Source organism: Clupea harengus, chromosome 12 (assembly GCF_900700415.2).
Source record: "Clupea harengus chromosome 12, Ch_v2.0.2, whole genome shotgun sequence".
NCBI lineage: Eukaryota > Metazoa > Chordata > Actinopteri > Clupeiformes > Clupeidae > Clupea > Clupea harengus.
In genome coordinates, this window is record NC_045163.1 from 20,860,919 (window position 1) to 20,883,418 (window position 22,500).

Consider the following 22,500-nt stretch of genomic DNA (forward strand, 5'->3'; position numbering starts at 1 on the left):
TTACATAAGAGAAAGAAGGAGAAAATAGAGAGAGGCAGAGAAAGAGAGAGAGAGAGAGAGATGAAAAGTAGGCCTTACTAACTGCCCAACACCCAACATGAAACAAGATGAAAGTGACCAACCAGCAACCAACCCCGCCACTGATTTCCACAGATACTCCCCAAAATACACACACACACACAAACACACAGAGTACCCCACGGGCTGAATGATGGTGTGTGTTTGCACTGACTGACCCATTCATTAGCCATTCATATGTGTGTGTATATGTGTGTGTGTGTGTGTGTGTGAGAGAGTGTGCGTGTGTTTATATATGCATTGGCTGAGTGTGTATGTGTGTGTGTGTGTGTGTGTGTGTGTGTAGGGTGTGTCTGGGTGAATTAGAGAGGTGGTGTCTAGTAGGATCTTTAAATACCGCTCTGACGTCTGTCTCTTCAGAGCATTGCTTTCATCCCAGCACTTGATTGCCCTCTCTGACTCTTTCCCTCAACCTTGCATATGTACACACTCTCTCTCACACACACACACTAACACACACACACACACACACACACACACACACACACACACACACACACACACACACACATACAACCAAGCATAGTTCACAGAGTTTGACTACATTCAGGCACAAACAGCGCAACTCCACCAAGGGGCACTGAGTGTATACACGCACAAACACAAACAATCCCCACACACCGCAAACAAACATGCATAGGCACAAACACTTACGCTTTTCAAGTTCCTCAGATGCTGCATTCTCACGTGTTTTCGTGTTGGTTTTACACTCTGTGCATGCATGACATTTAGATGGTCTTAAAATCATAGTGCTACGACGTATCCGGGCACAAGCAGACATTTGAGTCTTTTTTCAGAAGCACAATAATCTGTGCTTACGGGAACATATTGTATATAACAACCACTCAGACTAGCTCTGTCATTGCTGGGTCTGTGAGGAGGAGGAGGACAAACATCTACAGCTATATTCCCACAAACAATCCCAAACCGCATTAATCTGTCTTAAATCTAAAATGTCAATAACAATATCAGACACCCGACTTAATATAGAATATGTGTGTGGGCTTTTGGAAATCACTGCAAAATGCTCCACGTTTAGCCCCCATATTTAGCAGATGCTTTTATCCAGCTTTCATCCTCTGAGCCCGTAGTCATATGTGAACTTCCTGGAAGTCCAAGCCACAGCTTTGGTGTAAATCGCACCTGGTTCTACCAGCTGAGCTTCAGGAACACACTCATGGTTTGTATAAAAGAAATCAACAGCACCATAGGAGAGAGGTTGCAGTTTAGGGCTGGGATGAGAGTCTGTGGTCAGATCAAAATGGCTGGCATATCAACAGCCATAAGTGCTGTATTTAGTTCCAAAACAAATTGAGACGCTCAACGCTACAGACTGTGGGATGTGTCAAGAAAAAAAGAAAACTCCACTTTCAGCTTGCAAAATTTTCTATTCCTTGTTCTATGGGGAGGGATATAATATAGGATTAGTAGGATATTCAATCAAAAGAGAGAGGCTCTCTCCGGATCAGATGTTTTGGGCAGATCGAGTGCAATATGCCGACCATGTCCTGTGTGAGCCTATGAGCCTTCTTGAAAAAGAAGACAAAAACTTGAATATGAGTAGAGCAAGAATGGAGTAGTGTTTTAATGAACAGCTATTTGACCACACTGACTTCAGGCAGATTTCAGATTGAAGGTCTTCGGACACAAGGGGGCGCTATCTGGAGCGTCACATGTTGAATGTATAGAATTGTGACAGAGTAGCACTGGAACTAGAATTCAGAGATTTCTGCTGGATTTATCGACATGCATTAATCAACTCATGCAGCAGATGTAATATTAATCTGCTTATTGAAACAGTTAATTGGAACTGCACCATCTTTGATTACTTATAAAAGGATTTTTTAAATCAGGCTACTTGATCAGATGTCTGCTATTATGCTATTATATATTATCATTATGCTTTTGATGCATTGGTTGTCGACTTCATACTTCACACACAGAATGAATGCAGCAAACATTCTATTTATCCATCCTTCACTGAATATGTAGTCCAGGTCGAGGGTGTAACTAGGTTCATTTGTTTAAACATGCAGCTGCCTTCGTCTATTTGATCAAAGATGCCTTTCAATGCGTACACTTTCCTTCAAGCGTCAGTTCTGGAGAGGTGTGCTCCACCTAATTGGTGCACGGGTGTGTTGCCGTGAGATATTTTTGTGCTGAGATGTCGTGGATTTGGCAAGTAGAGCATCCGGGTGTAGAGATGCTTGAAAACAGGAGAAAACAGGTAAAACCTCAAGCAGTTCTGTTGAACTGGAGAGTGAATGGGTTTGCTAATCCAGGTTAATCCGGAATAATCCCGGTCTGATCCACGTACGTTCCATCAAAATTCCTGCGCATAGTTGGGATAATTGGTATGTGGCCAGAGGGGGTATGCGCGCTCTGTGCTGTCAGAAGACAACCCCGCCATCCATTTTGACTCTCTCTCTCTCTCTCTCTCTCACACACACACACACACACACACACACACACACACACACACACACACACAGATATGTGTTACTCCCGTACTTGCTTTAACTGACATACCCTTTAAAGATGCAACAAGTAGTTTTCTAAGGACAAAAACTGAAAATGCTTGACTTATAATGATGATGTAACTTTGATGATAAATAAAAAACACTGTCCCCCAATATTACTGTGCACTTAAGATAAATAGTTTGAGTTGTTTCTGTGTTCAGAAGATATATTGTCATCTATTTGTCAGATACATGTCATTGTCATGGGTCATTTTTTCCTCAACAAAATGGAAATGTTGCACAGATGTACAAAACCAAGGTTATGGTTTTATGGTCTAATGTCAAAGACTAATTTATGATGTTTTCTAGTTTCTGTAGGTGTAAGTTTAAGTAGGTGCTTCTCTAAGATTTATTCAACCTTCATACAGGCTCACACAGGTTTTTTCAGGTGCTCAAACAACGTATGCTACTATTGTGCAGGTTTCCAAACGTTTTACTAAACTAGGTTTATCAAACAGGCAACATTAAAAGATTATTCCCTTCTGAAGTTTTTCAGTCTCGGCCAGTCAAGGGCTAAATCCATGGACTGGGTTCACAGGATGTCAGTCAAATCCAAAAGCGCAGGTTACTAGGCTTTGATTTCAGTCCAATCAACCACAAAATGCTACACAAGACTTGGTGGTAAATAGACTTCGAGTAAATGGAGCCAGTCTTCCTCAGCCAAGCGCTCAACGCTCTGTAGCGCCATCTACTGCCATACAGGCGCACTTACAGTACTTAGGTTTATTTTCCAAACCGACCGTTTCAGTCTCTGATACTGAGTATCTACATTGTATTATCCATGCTCCTAGAAGCTATGTATTTTTATAATACAGACTGATATATTAATCCTGGTTGGTTTATCTCAACCAGAACTTCAGTGAAGTGCGTCAGTTTTTACATGCTGCGTAAAGCGTGCGCTATTTGGAGGGACTCCAATGAGCCCTGGCGTGAATTCCCTCGGCCGGTAGTGACGAAGAGCGAGCAAACCAAACATTCAAGAATTATGGCGGCGTCCATAGAGAGTCTGTTAACGGAGATCTCCTCTTCTGAGGACCCGTTAGAAGCGCTCAGGAACCTCCGAACTGCCGTTTTAGCAACTCCTGTGAACAATTTGCGAGGCCTAGGGTCTAGCTCTCGGTTGGAGGGGATTTTTTCGCTTCTCAACACCACGGACAAGTGAGTTTTTAAATGCTGAACTTAGTGCTGAGTCACTTAGTGCAAGTTTTTGGCTCCTGTTAAATAACGTTGGATGTTTGTCTGATTGAACCGTCAGAGTTACATATTGTTCAGTGGTTAGTGATTATACCTCTGTCAGTCCTGGCTCTGACGCGACGCATTTGCCATCCTGCTCCCAGGCTCATGTCAACTTTAAGAGATTAAAGAACGATAAACTAGCATGCTTGCAGGTCTGGAGATCGCATTATCGCAACATTGCGATTAGCTAACTGAGGCCAGTTATTTTGCCCCCCATACGTTAATTGAAACCATACCATGAACTATTTTGCTTATCATACGTTTGTGCATAATTCTAAATGGGTGTTAAGGTGACCGAGTGTCAGAATGCAGAAAGCGACAGGTGGGGAGGCTGGCGAGTTTTCACAACCTAAAATAACAACAGGCTTGTGAGTGTTTCTGGTTATGAGGTATTGTATTTCCATGTGACTTCTTAGAGATTATGACGTTATGTGTTTGACTTCACGCAGGGAGCAGATAGAGGTATGTGTTGAGGTTCTGGGGCGGATCCTGCAGGCCCAAGATCCCGCCCTCTTGTTTCACGCGAGGAAGGCGGAGCTTGAGAGCGGCCTGGAACATCCTGACGACACCGTCAAGCTTCTCACTCTGACACAGGTGGACATACATATGAATAAGGCTACACTTCATGTGCCCCTATTGGACCTACTCACATGTATAGATAGACATGGATACAAAATAATACACGGGTACAGAAATACAAAAGATATACATTTCCTTAGATGGGCCGGGTGGTGCAGAATGGAGAGGCTCTGACCCAGGTGCTGGCCTGTGAGGAGATCATGAAGAAAATCATCCAGTGCATAGCTGCTGAGAAGATCTCCGTTGCTAAAGAGGTACAGACAGAAACTCAAGCTGTCTTTTCTTTCACACACGCTGTCTCATTTATATGTGTGTGAATCAGGGCCGGCTCTAGCCCTTTGGTTGCCCTAGGCGAGATTGAGTTTTGCCCCCCCCCCCCCCCACACACAATACTTAACATCACTTAACTTTGCATAGCAGTTTTTTCACCCACTTATAATTATACTATTCTACATTGCAGTTCAACAATAAATGTTGCATGGACAACAAACACCAGAATAGTTTCAGAACATTTTCTTTTTTATTAGTTTAAATAATTTATTACACACTCAAAGTTAGGATTAAGTTAACTCCATAAACTGTGCAAAACACTCTTAAGCACCTGTAAGGACATTTAAGCAAATTATGACCCTCTATACCCTAACTATACCCTCTACAAACAAAAGTGCTTTTATGGATACGGTACATACCTCTACAAAATATCTCAAATACCTCACTACAATTCTTCCAGTCATTTAGGCCACTCCTAATGAGGTGGTCATTTTTCTGTGAAAAGAGCTTGCAGCAGAAGCAATACAGAGTATTGTTTTTCCTTGAATATACAAGCCAGCTTCTCTTGATTTTCTCCCCATTTACTAATTTCCTGTAGAAGTGGTTGTGGTGGCAGCTTCTCCCATCATCTCTTTTTGGAAATGTAAAGTCTGGACTGGTCTGGTATGGTCCTCTGCAAACTAACTCTGTCCTTACCGGATCACAGCTGGCCAGTCAGCAGGATCTATAGGTTCTCCCTGGATAGCAGGAATTGTGGAGGGTGAGGTGTCTGCAGGCGGCAGTGTAGTTTCACTGGTGCCCAGAGTGCTTGATGTGGTCCTGGATGTCCCTTCACCTTCACCTGTATTCAAGCATATTGTATAGCCAGACAAGCAGTGTTTAATATAATAAGTGAAATGATCATGAATGTGGTTGAACTTCTTTAAGAAAACAAACTATTGTATTTAATACATGCTAACATGTTTATATTGTACTTTAAAGTATGGATGTGGCTTGAATAAATACTATTAAATAGACTCACCTGATGCAGGCTGTATGTTCCTGGCCTGTGTGTTACTGGCCCCTTGAGTACTACTGGATGTCCCTTCTCCTGCAGCTGTATTTAAACACAAAGTTCATCCATGCTGTTCGTTACACAGTTGCATTTGGTCATTTCTATCATCCTACCACATAGTTGCATTGTACAAATAAATTTTATCTGACCATGTAACTTGTAGTAGATATATTACAATTACTGCCACAAGGCTAAATAATACTAGGCTACTGATTACAATTAGTAGTATTAATGTGATGTGATTATTAAAGTAATAATTGCTAATAACAAAAACAGCAACAGTAGTACTAGTTGTGTGGGCTACTTACAAAGTTCAGAGGGAGGCGAATCAGGCGTCCTTTCTACAGCGGCCTCTGCAAAAATTGCCTGAGTGCATCTGGCCAATTTAAAACAAAAATAAACAAAATGTTTAGTATATTCCTGGGGAGGAACTGTACAGAAGGGTGAACACCACCACTATCCCCAAAATGGTTACTGTGTGTGCACATGCTAGTTGTGGACAGTCACTAAACAGAACTTATGCCATTTATAATTAATGTAGACAGCAACTGTACTTTTCATAACTAGCATACGTTATCCAGATACTGGTCTTTTGACATTTACATCCATGTAGGTTATCAGTGAAGTTACGTTTGCTAGTAATAGCCTACGTAGCAAATTAGCAAAGTAACAGTCGCTAGCTAGCTATAGCTAGCCTAAGTGACAGCAATGAAACGTCCAATATTAGGTGATGCACAATACTACATGTATTTCGTTTGACACCTTAATGGCTGAGATGAGAAGACTTACCTCTATACTTGGCTTTCTTTTCCTCTTCTTCCTTTCTTCGTTTTCGTCCCTGTGCTCCAGATGGTATTGACCGCTTCATTTTTGCGAATGTCACGTAGCTGACACGCTCACGGCTCACCCCACCCTGGCAATGTGCAGGAGCCCTCACATAACTAACGTAACTTAACGCAACCGCCCCCCCTATCGACAATAACCATCAATTCAATCTAAAAATCAGGTTGAAGTAAACGTAGGGCTGAAGGGGCGCCCTCGGATGATCATGATTAATAAACATGTTTTTATTTGCTTGTTATTCTAACTATGATTAATGGGAAGTAGGTCCAAGGGCGACGCTAGAGGGCGCCCCCAACCCATTTGTCGCCCTAGGCAGTCGCCTAGTTCGCCTACTATAGCAATCGCCGGCCCTGGTGTGAATATCCATCAGGTGATTTATGTTCAGCTGTAAAGTTGTGTGCACTGTTGCATTTCTACATTTACATTTAGTCATTTAGCAGACGCTTTCTAACTGTGTGTGTGTGTGTTGTAGGCCATCTCTACTCTGGTGAAGCTTGCTCAGTCTAAGCCTGGTCTCGATGCTCTGTTCTCCACTCACCTCACAGAGCTCAAAGACGTCATGGCCACCAGTGACGTCATCAGATACAGAGTGTATGAGGTTTGTCAGCCTGTTTCTTCTTATTCAGGACATTTCATCCTTTTTTTCACTGTGGTTGACCTTCCTCTGCCCTCTCCCCGCCTCTCTCTCTCTCTGTAGTTAGTGGTGGATCTGTGTTCTATGTCTGCTGTGTCTCTGGGTTACTGTGCCAGCAGTGGCTTCATCCCCCAGTTGCTGGAGGAGATGACTGGAGACGACGTCCTGGTTAGGTAACAGCACGCAGAAAGACACACACACACACACACACACACACACATAAATATACACACATACATAAACACATACATACATACACACATACATACATATACACATGCGCAAGTACACACAAAATAACATACTAGAAACCCCTCTGCTCCCTGTGGCCACCCTGACGTGGACAGTTGTCTTCAGAAGTTCTGTCCATCTGTGTTTTCACTCTCACTTTTCCATTTTTTTCTCTGCCTGTTGGTTACTCTCTCTCTCTCTCTCTCTCCCTCTCCCTCTCTCTCTCTCTCAGGGTCACTGCAATCGAGACGGTGACTCATCTGGCGGAGAGCCAGCATGGCCGTCACTACCTGGCCCAGCAGGGCACCATGGAGCACATCTCCAACATGATCATTGGCGCGGAGTCTGACCCCTTCAGCAGCCTCTACATGCCAGGTCAGACTGTGTGTGTGTGTGTGTGTGTGTCATAATTGTTGGCCAGCCATTTTTCTGAGCAGTTTCTTTATGTGTCTGCTTTGTGTATGTCAAGAGTTAGATCCGGAATGTGAGCTTTTATTGGTGTGTGTGTGTGTGTGTGTGTGTGTGTGTGTGTATTTCAGTCCTGGTGAAGTTCTTTGGGAAGCTGGCTCTGCTGGAGGGCCCCCAGCAGGTGTGTGAGTGTTACCCAGCCTTCCTCAGCACCGTGTACGACATGCTGCTCGGGAGCGACCCCACACACACCAACGTCGCCCTCGACACAGTTGGAGCTCTGGGAGCCACAGTGGAGGGAAAGCAGGTCCTCCATAAAACAGGTGTGTGTCTAGAATGTCAGAGTTGACTTTTAATCAAGAATATGTACACTTCCATGCAGTTAGCAATCGACTTGAAGCAATTTGTGTGTTTGAAGCGGATTATTGTGAGTTGTTCAGAAGTGTACAAGTACATGCTCTGAACTTGGGTCAAAAACGCTGTGTGTGTGTGTGTGTGTAGGTGAGAGGTTCAACGCTGTGTTGAGAAGGATGAGTAAGATTGCCAATGATGGCCCGACAGATATAAGGGCGCGATGCCTGGACGCCATTGCACTCCTCCTCTCTCTTCCTGTAAGTGTGTGTGTGTGTGTGTGTGATCTGTGTATATGTTCTTTTTTCTAAAGGTGTTTGTGGTAGATGAATATCTTTTGACAGAAGTGTATTTCTTCACGCTGATCGTGTGTGTTTGTGTGCGTGCGTGTGATGTGTTACAGGCTGAGGAACAGACGGAAGATCTGTGTGTTTTGTCAGAGACCTGGTTCTGCTCTCTGAGTTCTCAGCCGATGGAAATGTTCCGCAACATCAGCACACAGCCCTTCCCTGAGCTGTACTGCGGTGCCCTACGTGTCTTCACTGTGAGTGTGTGTGTCTTCACTGTGTGTGTGAGTGAGTGTGTGTATGTCAGTGAGTGTGTCTTCACTGTGAGTGTGTGTGTCAGGGTTGTTTACTTTTTAGGGGTTTGGTGAATATATTCTTTGCGCAAGAAAAGAGTATTTCAAAAGCTTGACGTGTTAAAGCAGCAATAAGGAGTTCTGTTCCAAAACTAGCACGCTAACTACCTAAAACGCATGCAAAAAGCCAAGTTGACACTGATAGAAGCTTGCCAACACACTAACTGGTGTCTTTTGGCAGTATAGCTGACAATGTCATGCTGTGAAGGCTTCTCTTCCATTTGTGCAGGGTATTCCAACCCGGTACACAGGACTACATAGGGCATATCCTGGATGGCTAGTGGGAAAGACACATGTCACATGACCATATGCTATCAAAATTGATTTGAGGATGGTACCAAAACTAGTTGCCTATAAAACCATACCTCAAATAGTTGCATAGTGTTACTTTTCAAATCTTAAGTGTGTGTGTGTGTGTGTGTGTGTGACCCACAGGCCATTGGGGCTCAGGCTTGGGGCCAGAAGATGATGATTCAGACCCCAGGCTTCTTGGAGTGGATTGTGGACCGGTCATCACGGACGACCAAAGAGGCGAAGGATGCCAAGTTTGCCCTGGTGGGGGCGCTGGCGAGCTCGCCCACTACACAGGAAGTGCTCGGCTCCCACAACGCATTGCGTCTCAGGACGTATCTGAGGGAGGGCCCATATTACGTCAACGCGGTGGCCACTGTGATGACAGAGGGGGCGGACTAAAATGCACACACACCCACATTCTAATCATTTCTGAATATTTGCTGAATTAATGCTGTTTTTCTATTTCTCTAATCTTTGTGTTTAATAAATGGTGTGTGTGTCTAATAACTGGTGTTGTAATGTCATCATTTGTAGGTCGTCATGCCGATAGTCCAACAATCGGTGTGCTATTAGAAAAGACACGTCACTCACCATCAAGAGATTGCATTCATTCTAATGAAAGGGGGGCATCTATTGGAATGGTCAATACTTTGTCTGGATGACGGCTGTAAATTAAATAATGGTGTAACGTTTTTTTTTTTATTTTAGTCCTCGATCATGAATCTGAAGAAAAAAAACTGTTGCCAGTATGGCATGCCGTAAGAGGCGGTTTACATGACAGAATATTCGTCCTGTTTTATCTTTTATTCTGCACATCATTCTTCTCAAGATGAGTTCTCTGATCTTGAACACTTGAACATATCTTCAAATAAAAAATTTGCGGTGGAGCTGTGGCACAAGCGGCAGCATCCCAACCATGACCTGTGGTCATCTCCCGATCCTATTCCCCATCTCTCTCGCACTCATCTCCCGATCCTACTCTCCATTTCTCTCCAACTAATCTCCCGATCCTACTCCCACTCATCTCCCGATCTCGCTCCCATTCATCTCCCGATCCTACTTCTCATCTCTCATCTCCCGATCCTACTCCCCACTCACGTCCTGTCTCTTCACTTTCCTATCTCGATAAAGGCTAAAAAGCTCCAAAGATAAAACACAAAAAACCCTATATGAGCAAACAGACCACCTCTTTGTATTTAAATTAGAATGTTACAATAAAATGAAAATCAGCTTCAGTCTGGGTACTGCTCTATAAAAATTGTTTAATTTTTTTGTATAAACATACTGTAACAAAAAACTTCAGCTTCAGCTGTTCAAGCTTCAACATCATGCTTAGTATCATTCTTTTTATCATCAGACCTTCCAATAACACACATGCACCCATACACACGATTGGCAAAGAAAATACTTGGAGTATAGACAGAACACCAACACAGTAAATGTGATGTTTGTACTTATGTTTCAGAGAAATTATAGAAAAAAAAGGCAGAATTCATGAAAGGAACACAGAGAAAGACAAAAACAATAACACACAGTACTGTCGAGCCATGCCCAGATCTCCATCTCACAATCTCCATTAGGACATGCCTCTAGTACAGGTAACTTCTCATACAGTCATTCTTGAAGTCAAAATGGTCGTGGACACGGAGGATACAATGGTGTTGGATGCAGCCTATAAAACTAGGCATGTCAAAGACAACGATGTGACTGAGGAAGGCTATACATGTCTGTACACGATTGTGTGTTTGTGTCTTTTTGCGAGAATGTAAATCGCTGGAAAAAAAACTCCCTTACGTATCCACACTGAGGCTATTTGAACTCAGAGTGAGTGATCTTGGTCTGTGTACCACTCACTCGCCCACCCACACTAACCACACACACACACACCACACACACACACACTACCACACACACACACACACACACACACACACACACACACACACACACACCACTGTCACAACAGAAAACACATGCGCTTTGGCACCAGAGGAACCCCATAAGAGCTCCAGGACACACTGACCCATCCCTTCTCTGTGACGTGACGTGACTGGACAGCCAGACGTGCAACACTCCTTCCTGACTCTTCACAGAATGACTCCAGTGAGTGAGTGAACGACTCCGTGAGATGGATCTCAGGTGACTGCTGGGCTGTATATGGATGACTAAGGGTTTCGCGTTGGTCGAGGGAGGTTGTTTTACCCAGCATGCAGTGCGGGTTTGTGACTGTGGCCTGACTAGCGCTGGATGTGGCGAAGGAAGGCCTGCACCAGCTGCACCAGCGGCTCCTGGCCCTCGGCGGGGCCCTTGGGGCCGGGGGTCCCCGCCTTGGTCTGGGGGCCCCCGGCTGGAGAGGAGGGGGAACCCCGGCGGAAGAAGCGGGAGAGGGAGGAGAAGAGCGTGCTCTGTCGGAGGAGAGAGAGAGAGAGAGAGAGAGAGAGAGAGAGATCAGCTTCAGTAGAAGCATTCCTGCATACAGCATATTTACCTCCATCTTCACAACCAGCACTCATCTCAGACACTGTTCATAGATGTTCAGCTAACGCTAACTCTAACGCTAGTAGCTGCAGAGCTCGTCCTTCGCCAGTTCATCATTACGTTTGACATGCTGTTTAATGAGAATGAAAGACATCTAAAGAGGGTTCTGCACTGGTTCTTGTAAAAATCCCTTTTTCCTACCAAAACCATACTGGACCAAACTGATTGTAGTGAACTGGATGGAATGGACTAGACAGCAGTGTGGTAATTAGCGTTAGTGTAAGTACCAGCTCAGAGCTGAGCTCCTGCTTGAGTCGCTGCTTGTCCCTGGGCGGCACGGCCGAGTCCTTCAGGCAGCGCACGGCCTGAGAGATGAGCACGCACACACAGTTCTCCATCGTGAACATCAGGAGGGATCTGCAAGAGGGAGAACCAGAGGAGAGAGAGAGAGAGAGAGTGTGAGGAGAGAGATGGTGTTGGCTGCGGCAGCTCCTCCTATCTCAGATGCCCTTTCCCTAGCCCACGGTGCTGGGGTCTTACTTGAGTGCTTGCGTTTCCTCGGAGGAGACTGCGGATGCCGCCGCCCCCTTCTTCTTCTCCTCCTACAGACATATCCAAACATAGTTAGGGGTGACGTCACATCTGTTCTGTGTGAGCTTCCTGGTTACGGTACATATACAGTGTGTGTGTATGTGAACACACTCCATGGATTAATGTGGGGATTGAGTGGTTACACTATAGTGTGTGTGTGTGTGTGTGTGCAGGCCAGATGTACATAGTTTGTAGGGGTGGGAATCTCTTGGCACCTCACGATTCGATTCGATTCCGATTCAGAGGTCAACGATTCGATTCTAAACCGATTCTCGATTCTAAACCGATTATCGATTATCAATTCTAAACCGATAAAACGATTATCGATGCATCTCGATTTTTAAAACATTTGAGTTTGCTACTCAGAGTCTCAAATCACTTCCTACTTTGTGTTTGATAATTAAAGAAAACCAACAGATCTATTTTTGTATTAGAGAAAAAGTGTCCTTGTCACAATTATGACTTTCTATGGACAATGCAATAATCGATGCAGTTTGCATTTCAACACAAAATGAATGTGTAAAAAAAAAAAAAAAAAAAAAAAAATATTATTATAATTTTTTTATTTTTTTATTTTATTAAAAAATCGATTATGAACTTTTCTGAATCGAGACAGAATCGTTCTAGAGAGAATCGAGAGAAATCGAAAAATCGATTTTTTTCCCCCACCCCTAATAGTTTGTGTGTGTGTGTGCGTGCAGTCCACATGTACATAGTTTGTGTGTGTGCGTGCGTGCAGTCCACATGTACATAGTTTGTGTGTGTGTGTGTGGTCCACATGTACATAGTGTGTGTGTGTGTGTGTGTGTGTGTGTGTGTGTGTGTGTGTGTGTGTGTGTGTACCTCTCCCAGCATGTTGAGAGCCACGTTGATGGAGGCCAGAAGGGTTCCAAAGGAGGGAGCAGAGTCAGAGTCCAGCGCCGGAGAGAAGCTCAACACAAACAGGGTCCTGTACTCAGCCAGGTCCATGCACTACACACACACAAACACAAACCATGGACGACAATATCATCTCCTCTGTTTAAGGCGTGTGTGTGTGTGTGTGTGTGTGTGTGTGTGTGTGTGTGTGTGTACACAGTATATGTGTGGGTTCCAGATCTAGCCAAATGCATGTTCCTGATTCTGTAAATGTGCATATGAGTATGGTAGTCGTAGATGTGGTAGCGTAGTTGTGTGTGTGTGTGTGTGCTCCCTAAAATGTAGTTTTCTTTTGAGCTTGTGGCCTATGAGAACACCAGTCTCTGGTTGAGTGTGAGTGAGTGTGTGAGTGTGTGTGTGTGTGTGTACCTGGTCGAGTAGTATCTGGCAGCAGTCTGGGGTGAAGTGCTGCAGTGTGTTGAGTGTCTTGCTGAGGATCTTCAGCAGGCTGCACTGCACCGCCTGCACGGCCTTCTGCTCCGCCTCCTCCCGCTCGTCCGCCGTGGAGGAGGCCTTGGCGCCCGGCTGCCCTCCTCGCTGCGCCCGCCCTGCTGGCAGCGCCTCCCCGTTCTTAGCCTGGCGGAGGACCGACGGGGCACAATTACAGAACGCATCACAGGAAGCAGGAAGTACTGCGCAGGGTAGACACTGCAGAGCAGGGCTCAAGGGGGAGGTAGGCCTTCCAACGGTCCATCTTTGTGAACTGTCAATCATTAATTGTATGTGTGTGTGTGTGTGTGTGTGTGTGTGTGTGTGTGTGTGTGGTTCCCATACCTGGAGGCAGTGCTGTAGCATCTTCTTGCTGTGTAAGAGGTATGTACATGTCTGGCACAGGTAGCACAGATTAATCTGCAGAAGGACGCACAAAAACCACGAGTGAGCGAGCAGTGAAATGAAACACACCCGACTGTGTCCTCCAAAAGGGATGGAGAGGGTGAGGTTACAGTTTGTTTGAAGGCTGAAGTGTGTGTGTGTGTGTGTGTGTGTGTGTGTGTGTGTGTGCGTGTGTGTTAGTACTTGTATATCCCTGAGCAGCTGGGGCAGGTGGAACTGCCACTCTTTGGTGAAGGCAGAGAGTTGCAACAGGAAGCCAACTGTGTGGTCTGCTTCATCCAGACACGCCAGAGACTGCACCGTCCGCACGGCATTCAAACACTAGAGACACACACACACACACACACACACACACAACACCACATGTTCAAACGTACAGATCATAAGCATATTCACACCTGTAATGTGTGCCTGAGACACCCCCAGGTCCGAATGCCCTATCTGTGTGTAAACACTGCAAATACACACACTTTCTTAGCATTAAGTGTGTTAATGTGACGCAAATATAAGAAGCTTTAGCTGATGCACACACACGCACACACACACACACACACACACACACACACACACACACACACACACACACACACACACACCTGTAAAATGCGTTCCTGGTGCACCCCTACGAAGTCGAGGGCCTCGTTGATGAAGCTGTAGCGGAGCGTCTTGAGCAGTGACTCCATCAGACACACACAGAGCCTGTACACTCCAGGCCAGCAGGGGGCGTCCTGGGCACGCCGGGAGAACGCCTGAGACACGGAACGAGACGGGAAGGGTGAGAAACATTTTGTTTTCTTCAATGTCAACCAGCGGCAGGCTTTACAAATAGTCTACTGACATCATTGACTCGTATCAGAGTGATCCTGTGGTCAGCTGCGGTCTAACACCTTCAGCCTGTGGCCAGTGCTGGGCTGTTATTATCCAATGAATCATAGGAATGAATCTTAAATAGGTTACACTGATATTTTACTTAAATAATTTGGGGGTGTGTATTTCTCTGTGTGTGTGTGTGTGTGTGTGTGTGTGTGTGTGTGTGTGTGTTTGTTTACCGGAGTCACTCCATTGGTTGGTCCCTCATACACGCTGAGCAGAGGCAGGCAGATACTCTGCAGAACTCCAGCTCCTGCCACTGCTGCTGCCCCCTGCAGGACAGAGAAGTAACAACACCTACTTTCAGAAAGGTGCAGATGGAAATCTTCCTCTTAATGCATTCATGTGTGTGAGGGTGAAGGCGTAGTGTCACACTGCAGTGATGGACTCGCCAGTTTTTTTTCAGAGTCTGTGTGGTGGGTGGTTTGGATGTGTATCTGTGTGATGAATGTGGGCAGTGTTGGGGTGTGTGTGCGTGTCTGAGAGAGATAGAGAGTGTGTGAGTGTGTGTGTGTGTGTGTGTGTGTGTGTGTGTGTGTGTGTACACACCTGTGGCGTCCTCGCGAGTGTGAGCAGCAGGTGCAGAGCGCTCTCGGTGAAGTAGAGGTTCTTCTTGCAGCGCAGGCTGAGCTCCAGAGCGCTGAGCACCGAGGGCAGGACCGGAAGCTTCCGCACCACCAGCAGCCACTGCTCTCCGTCCTCGTCCGCCAGACACAGCTCCTTACACAGGTGCAGCGCCAACACACACACCTGACAGAGGGAGAGGGAGGGAGAGAGAGAGACAGAGAGAGAGAGAGAGAGAGAGAGAGAGAGAGAGAGCGACAGAGGGAGAGAGAGAGAGAGAGAGAGAGACAGAGACACAGAGGGAGAGAGAGAGACAGAGGGAGAGAGAGGGAGAGAGAGAAAAAAAAGAAAGAAAGAAAGAAAGAACATAAGCCTTGATGGGAGCGCTTTAAAATATTGCACAATCACATATTTATTTCAAAGCCCCACAGATCTTATGCCACATGATACCATGTTGTCGTTTAGGGCAGCCACTGATCAGTCCGTCAGTGCTTGTACTGTGCGGTCAGGCTAACGGCTCAGCTGACGGCTGGTATGGAGCCTCATAGGAATGAGTAACCTGAGCCGTGCAGAACCTGGCGACGGCGGCGGAGACCAACCCCGTCGAGATGGTGAACTCACCCCGTCTCTTTGGTCCGTCTGGAGGTTGCGGGGAGCGTCTGTCTCCATGGAGTCCTCTTGCACCTCCACGCTCTGGGTCATGTGACGCGTGCTGTCAATCAAAGCCAGCGCCTCGTCCTGGATGGTCCCGCACACACACAGTAGCAGCTGAGGCAGCTGGGATATCTCTCCACCTAACAACACACACACAAATTCATGGGTATACAGTTGCACACACACACACACACACACACACACACACACACACACACACACACACACACACACACACACACACACACACACACACACACACACACACATCAGACTCATTAGCACATGACTGGTGACTGTACCATTGAGACCCTGGATCTGCAGGGCAGATATGAGGCAGGAGAAGAGCTTGGCTTTGGTCCTCTCCATGAGCCTGGGGTCTGCCTGCAGCACGGACTCCAGCATCAGAGACAGGCAGGGCAGCAGAGGAGGAGCGGAGCCCAGCTCACTGACACACACACACACACACAGGGAGAGGGAACACACATTTATAGTCATGATAACACTTCTACATCTAAGCTCACAGGCACAGGTGTACACACACGCACGCACACGCACACACACGCACACACACGCACACACACACACACACACACACACACACACACACACACACACACACACAGACAAAGGCAGGCACGCTTACACACACACACACACACACACACACACACACACACACACACACACACACACACATTCACACACACACAGGCAGGCACGCTTACACACACACACACATACACAGACACACAGGCACACACAGACACACAGAGAAACACAGAGAAACACACACACACACACGCACACACACGCACACACACACACCTCTTCCATTGTTTGAGTAGGATAAGCAGCAGTGTGGTCATCATGGAGCCCAAACGAAGACAGGGCAGAGACTGAGGCACCATCAACTGAGGAGGGAGAGGAAGAGAGGAGTAGAGAGAGGAGGAGAGGAGTAGAGAGAGGAGGAGGGAGAGGAAGAGAGTAGAGAGAGGGGAGGAGGGAGAGGAAGAGAGGAGCAGAGAGAGGAGGAGAGGAGTAGAGAGAGGAGGAGGGAGAGGAAGAGAGTAGAGAGAGGGGAGGAGGGAGAGGAGGAGAGGAGCAGAGAGAGGGAAGGAGGGAGAGGAGGAGATGAGTAGAGAGAGGGAAGGAGGGAGAGGAAGAGAGGAGTAGAGAGAGGGAAGGAGGGAGAGGAGTAGAGAGAGAAGAGCAGAGAGAGGGAAGGAGGGAGAGGAAGAGAGGAGTAGAGAGAGGAGGAGAGGAGTAGAGAGAGGAGGAGGGAGAGGAAGAGAGGAGCAGAGAGAGGGAAGGAGGGAGAGGAAGAGAGGAGTAGAGAGAGGGAAGGAGGGAGAGGAGGAGATGAGTAGAGAGAGGAGGAGGGAGAGGAAGAGAGGAGCAAAGAGAGGGAAGGAGGGAGAGGAAGAGAGGAGCAGAGAGAGGGGAGGAGGGAGAGGAAGAGAGGAGTAGAGAGAGGGAAGGAGGGAGAGGAGGAGATGAGTAGAGAGAGAAGAGCAGAGAGAGGGAAGGAGGGAGAGAAAGGAGCAGAGAGAGAGAGAGGTAGAGAGAGGGAAGGAGGGAGAGAAAGAAAGGAGCAGAGTGAGAGAGAAGTAGAGAGAGGGAAGGAGGGAGAGAAAGAAAGGAGCAGAGAGAGAGAAGGAGGGACATAAAGAGAGGAGCAGGGAGAGGGGAAGGAGAACAGGGACTGGTGAGTTCATCCAAAGGAGGAAACAGTATATTATTGAATGTTTCTCCCCAAAGGCCGTCCCCCCACACAGAACTGCGGGGTGTGTTTTGAGAGCGTGGGCAGAACACTCACAGCTGCTTTCGTTCCCTCCAGTACATCCATGAACAGCTTACACCGCACCGAGTCTTCTGTCAGCTGCATCATGTCCGACTACACACAAACACACACACACACAAACAAATACACACATACACACAAATAGAGGCGCCATTACTTCAAGTGCAAGAAGTATGGATTCCCTTAGATGGCAAACTGAAGGAAACATTAAATTATAATTTTTCAATTAGGTGACAAGGCCTTCAGGCCTTTAGGATGTCTTTAAATTAGTGGGCAGTTCTGCAAAACCAGTGGGTGGATATATGCAACAGTAATTCTGTACTGGGGTACGTTCGTCGTAGGATTGAAGCTAAGTTAATCAATTGGCCTTTTAGCCCGTTAAGATTAGCGAGCTGATTGAGAACAGCAAATATCGGTTCGTTAACGGCTGATCCGCATCCAAATCATGTGGTTAATTTCAACCAGGCTAAACTTACCGGGGCATTTGCGCGTACACGTCCTAGTTCAAAAGGCAGGAAAGGTCGATCACCAAAACAATCATTTTCTAGCGGTATAATGGTTCTAAACTCAAAGAAAATTGCTCTTTTTTTCTCCGCTGGCCAGCAGGAGATGAACATGAACGCTTATGAAGTATACAAGACCATAATCATGGAAAAATTCAACACCGCCACCGCTGTGAGAGCAAGGTGTGTTGGGATGTTTATAGGGTGATCTCTATGTATGAATACCTGACGGCAAGTGTCAACTAGTACAGAGGTTCTCTCTACCGGTTCGAAACTACAAAGTTGCTAGTTCAAATACCCTCACCTCCTTCCTCGATATAATTCTACATTTTCTTGTAAGTCGCTTTGAATAAAAGCGTCTGTTAAATGACTAAATGTATTAATAACAAATGCAATAAATTGAAGCAGTGCAAATAAATTGTTTGTATTTCTCTCTATTCTTATCATGAGTCCACCTTAATCATTTTCTACAATAATGATATGCTATGGTGTACTAATAACGCTCATATAATTATGAGTGCTTTGTTCTCCGCATCACCGACACTACAAAAATGTACCACTCGCAAAAAAGCGCAAGACAGTCAATGTTCGACTGTGGTGTTTGCAATAAATGACTCGAGAAGGTCTTGTAAATTAATGATTCCTTGTCGGCTGAATCGGTAGCGCTCATACAAGAATAATTGATCTTGGCGATTGCAAAGAACTCTCTCCCTCCGCTAATCTTATTAACTATCTAATATCAGTCCTTGGTCAATGGGATCCCTCCTTTTTCCGGGGGTGTGGCAAGCTTATCCAGCTACACTTAAGTTAGCCTGCCCTGGAGCAGGTTAGTGCTAATCGATAAGTAACTATGGTGATTTATCAAAAGTTGCTTCCACGAACCAAAAAGAGGGGCGTTTTTTATCTTAGCCTGAAAATTAGCTCGCTAAACCGCTTAGCGAGCTACGACGAATACCCCCCTGGTGTGTGTGTGTGTGTGTGTGTGTGTGTGTTGGCGCTTACATGGCTGGTGGACAGGATGAGCAGAGTCCTCCAGGCTGAGATGAGTGTTTGCGTCTCGTTGAGCGAGCGAAGGCTGTCATCCTCACACACACCACACACCAGTGAGCGCACACACTCTGACCAATACTCATAGCGTCGCTGGCTCGCCAAGCGCTGTAGCACCGACTTCAGGGAGCCCTCCAGTGACTCACTGCACACACACACACACACACACACACACACACACACACACACACACACACACACACACACACACACACACACACACACACACACATATTTATAATGTGAATGTTTAATTAACTTCAAGCTGTTTTAACTTCAACAGCTTACCATTGACAATAAAAGTGCATGCCCAAAACATTATGTAAAATGAGTATTACAGTTCATATCTCAGTCTGACATATTTTAGAACTCTACTCACTGTAAGATTTGAAGGTCTCAAAATGCTTTAGAGCCTGCCTACCTGCCTGTGTGAGTGTGACTGTGTGTGTGTGTGCGTGTACAAACCTGTGAACATAGTAGACCTCCAGGCCAATGATTTTCATCACAAAGGCACACGATTCCAGAACACAGGGCTGCAAAGAAAGAGAATAGCGAATAGCTGCAATACTACACAGTGGCACACACACACACACACACACACACACACACACACACACACACACACACTCCTGCAGGTGCACACTCCCACACTTCTTTAGTTTAAATAAATTAATACATACATGCAAAAGAAAACTCACCTCTGGTGTGTCCGAGTTGGAAGGTAGTGTTCCAAACAGGGGGGTAGTCAGATTTTCCCAAAATTTCTCTCTGAAGCAAACAGAAAGCGAGATGAGTCATTGTGCAGGTGTGTTTAACCTAGCTCTAGGCAACCTCTCTGTGTTTGTGTGTGTGTGTGTGTGTGTATTTCTTTTGAGTGTGTATGTTTGTGTATGAATGCAAGTAAACATTAAACAACACTCCAGTGAATCTGTCTATGGGGCTGTGTGTGTGTGTGTGTGTGTGTGTGTGTGTGTGTGTGTGTGTGTGTGTACCTGGTTCTGAGTACACACAGGGCGCTGTCCCTGCGGTCGGTCCAGAGTGCGTGCAGGAAGGCCAGGGCTGAGCGCTGCAGGAGGGGGGGGCACCAGTACTGACCCTGCTGTCTGCAGTCCAGCAGCTCCAGAACCACCGCCAGACAGCTCCACTTCCCCAGGGAGAACTCCTACACGCACGCACGCACACGCACACACACACACACACACACACACACACACACACACACAAACGTCAGGCTGCTATTCATGTTCCCCATAAAAAAAAGGATAACTTGCTGTTGCACAAAAGCACATTCACCAACACGAGCAGTTACTTTGAGATTCTCTCCACCAACAAGGCTTTATCAATGGATGGACACAGCTTGAACAGGAAGTGCACTGTGCAACTGATGGATTTCTACACCAATGTGTGACGAGCTCCTGACCTTTGACCCCTCGCTGCCATCCTTGACCTCCAGATTTAGGAAGAGCTCGATAAGGCCGGGCTGCGTCTCCACGGCGACCGTGAGGAACTCCAGGATCATGACTTTGATGCGCATGTCCTCCGTGTGGCTCTGGAGGCGCATGAGGAAGGCGTCTCGGATGGCCGAGGCGTCGCCGCCCAGGCAGGCGTACACAGACATGGGGGCCACCTGCGCGGTGAAGGGACACGCTTAGGTGGGCACACACAGGCAAACATCGCAGAAGGCATTACAAGGAAAACACAACATGAGGGGAGAAGTTGCATAGAAGTTGGAAGAAGAAGAAGAAGAAGAAGAAGAAGAAGAAGAAGAAGAAGAAGAAGAAAAAGTATGTGAGTGTGTGAGACAGAGAGAGAGAGCGAATGTGTGTGAGAGAGAGTTTGTGTGTGTGTGTCCTACCGAAGCGAGTCTCTTGAGTAGCTGTATGGCGAGACGAGGCAGGGCAGGGTCGTGTTTGTGGTAGATGTACTTCGCTAGCACTGCTATTAGGTTGTTTCCATGGCCACCTGAGACAGAGACAAACACACACATATCAGTAACAAGAGAGTAAATGAGTGTGTATATGTAGGCGTAGCCTGTGTGTGTGTGTGTGTGTGTGTGTGTGTGTGTGTGTGTGTGTGTGTGTGTGTGTGTGTGTGTGTGTGAGTACCGTGCTGTGTGAGAGCTTGCTCCAGAGGTGACATGGTGTCTGAGGCGGGTTTGAGGCGTAGTACGTTATTGGTAACGGAGAAGGCCAGCTTCACTGTCTGGATCAGCACCTGCCCTGGGCCCTCACTGCCCCCACTGCTACAGATGGAGAGAGAGAGAGAGAGAGGGGGGGGGGGGGGGGGGGGGGGGAGAGAGGTCAAAGGAGGGAGAAAGAAAGAGGGGGAGAGAGAGAGAGAGAGAGAGGTCAAAGGAGGGAGAAAGAGAGGGGGGGAGGAAGAGAGAGAGAGAGAGAGACAGAGGAACTGTAAGAATTAGTAAAACACAGCAGCCAGACTGGCACAATTTTAGCGACAGAAAGAGATTACATCTGAAAGCACAGAGACACAAATACACATGCATATAAACACACACACACACACACACACACACACACACACACACACACACACACACACACACACACACACACACACACACACACACACACACACACACACACACACACACACACACACACACACACACACACACACACACACACACACACACATACACACACACACACACTCACCTGCTGGGCTGACCTGCCAGCACCATGTCTATTGTGTCTACCCCTACTGCCATGATGTTGATGACAGCTTGTCCGGCTTCAGTGTTTGCCAAACTGTAGATGCAGAGGGCCTGCAGACTGGGAGCACTGTGTATACAGACACACCAAGCAGAGGGAAACTCCAGTTACACACAATTAACGCCAGTAAATCCCTGTGCACTTTTATGCAGAATCAAAGAAACATCCCCTATGTCTAATATGGCCTAAATACAGGCTTAAGCTTGTGTGTGTGTGTTGGTGTGTACCTGTCCTGGGCCTCTCCCTCTGCACTCAGGTTGAGGATGGCATGAACCAGCTCCAGAATAAGACATCCTAAAACATGTACACCATGGATTAATAACTGCATTACAAACAGGTTCAGTTTCGTTTGAATTTCCCCCAAACAT

At 46.5% G+C, this 22,500-nt stretch overlaps 2 protein-coding genes across 4 annotated transcripts in view; one reads left to right on the top strand and one right to left on the bottom strand.

Moving 5' to 3' along the window:
* The first annotated feature begins 3,501 nt into the window (after nucleotides 1-3,501).
* psmd5 (proteasome 26S subunit, non-ATPase 5) lies at nucleotides 3,502-9,644 on the top strand. The gene is made up of 10 exons (XM_031578291.2): nucleotides 3,502-3,755; nucleotides 4,283-4,427; nucleotides 4,553-4,666; nucleotides 7,052-7,177; nucleotides 7,277-7,386; nucleotides 7,677-7,819; nucleotides 7,984-8,175; nucleotides 8,354-8,463; nucleotides 8,607-8,747; nucleotides 9,279-9,644. Exons 1-10 carry the CDS (start codon nucleotides 3,583-3,585, stop codon nucleotides 9,534-9,536), a joined length of 1,512 nt encoding a protein of 503 aa, XP_031434151.1. The 5' UTR covers nucleotides 3,502-3,582; the 3' UTR covers nucleotides 9,537-9,644.
* Nucleotides 9,645-10,379: 735 nt separating this feature from the next.
* The window catches only part of nup188 (nucleoporin 188), a 20,796-nt gene continuing 8,675 nt past the window's right edge, over nucleotides 10,380-22,500 (bottom strand). For 2 of the 3 annotated variants that reach the window (XM_042709359.1, XM_042709360.1), the window contains exons 22-44: nucleotides 22,360-22,426; nucleotides 22,076-22,201; nucleotides 21,506-21,642; nucleotides 21,256-21,362; nucleotides 20,821-21,027; nucleotides 20,393-20,562; nucleotides 20,099-20,168; nucleotides 19,866-19,933; nucleotides 19,356-19,545; nucleotides 17,866-17,943; nucleotides 16,875-16,960; nucleotides 16,349-16,494; nucleotides 16,014-16,186; nucleotides 15,378-15,578; nucleotides 15,008-15,100; nucleotides 14,555-14,707; nucleotides 14,142-14,279; nucleotides 13,899-13,973; nucleotides 13,494-13,700; nucleotides 13,050-13,178; nucleotides 12,156-12,217; nucleotides 11,903-12,032; nucleotides 10,380-11,542 (exon numbers count right to left, since the gene is read on the bottom strand). In XM_042709359.1, coding sequence (XP_042565293.1) covers nucleotides 11,375-11,542; nucleotides 11,903-12,032; nucleotides 12,156-12,217; nucleotides 13,050-13,178; nucleotides 13,494-13,700; nucleotides 13,899-13,973; nucleotides 14,142-14,279; nucleotides 14,555-14,707; nucleotides 15,008-15,100; nucleotides 15,378-15,578; nucleotides 16,014-16,186; nucleotides 16,349-16,494; nucleotides 16,875-16,960; nucleotides 17,866-17,943; nucleotides 19,356-19,545; nucleotides 19,866-19,933; nucleotides 20,099-20,168; nucleotides 20,393-20,562; nucleotides 20,821-21,027; nucleotides 21,256-21,362; nucleotides 21,506-21,642; nucleotides 22,076-22,201; nucleotides 22,360-22,426 — 2,981 coding nt within the window. In that variant the 3' untranslated portion in view covers nucleotides 10,380-11,374. The remainder of the gene's footprint in view (nucleotides 11,543-11,902; nucleotides 12,033-12,155; nucleotides 12,218-13,049; nucleotides 13,179-13,493; nucleotides 13,701-13,898; nucleotides 13,974-14,141; nucleotides 14,280-14,554; nucleotides 14,708-15,007; nucleotides 15,101-15,377; nucleotides 15,579-16,013; nucleotides 16,187-16,348; nucleotides 16,495-16,874; nucleotides 16,961-17,865; nucleotides 17,944-19,355; nucleotides 19,546-19,865; nucleotides 19,934-20,098; nucleotides 20,169-20,392; nucleotides 20,563-20,820; nucleotides 21,028-21,255; nucleotides 21,363-21,505; nucleotides 21,643-22,075; nucleotides 22,202-22,359; nucleotides 22,427-22,500) is intronic. The other variant, XM_031577407.2, reaches the window with a different exon arrangement.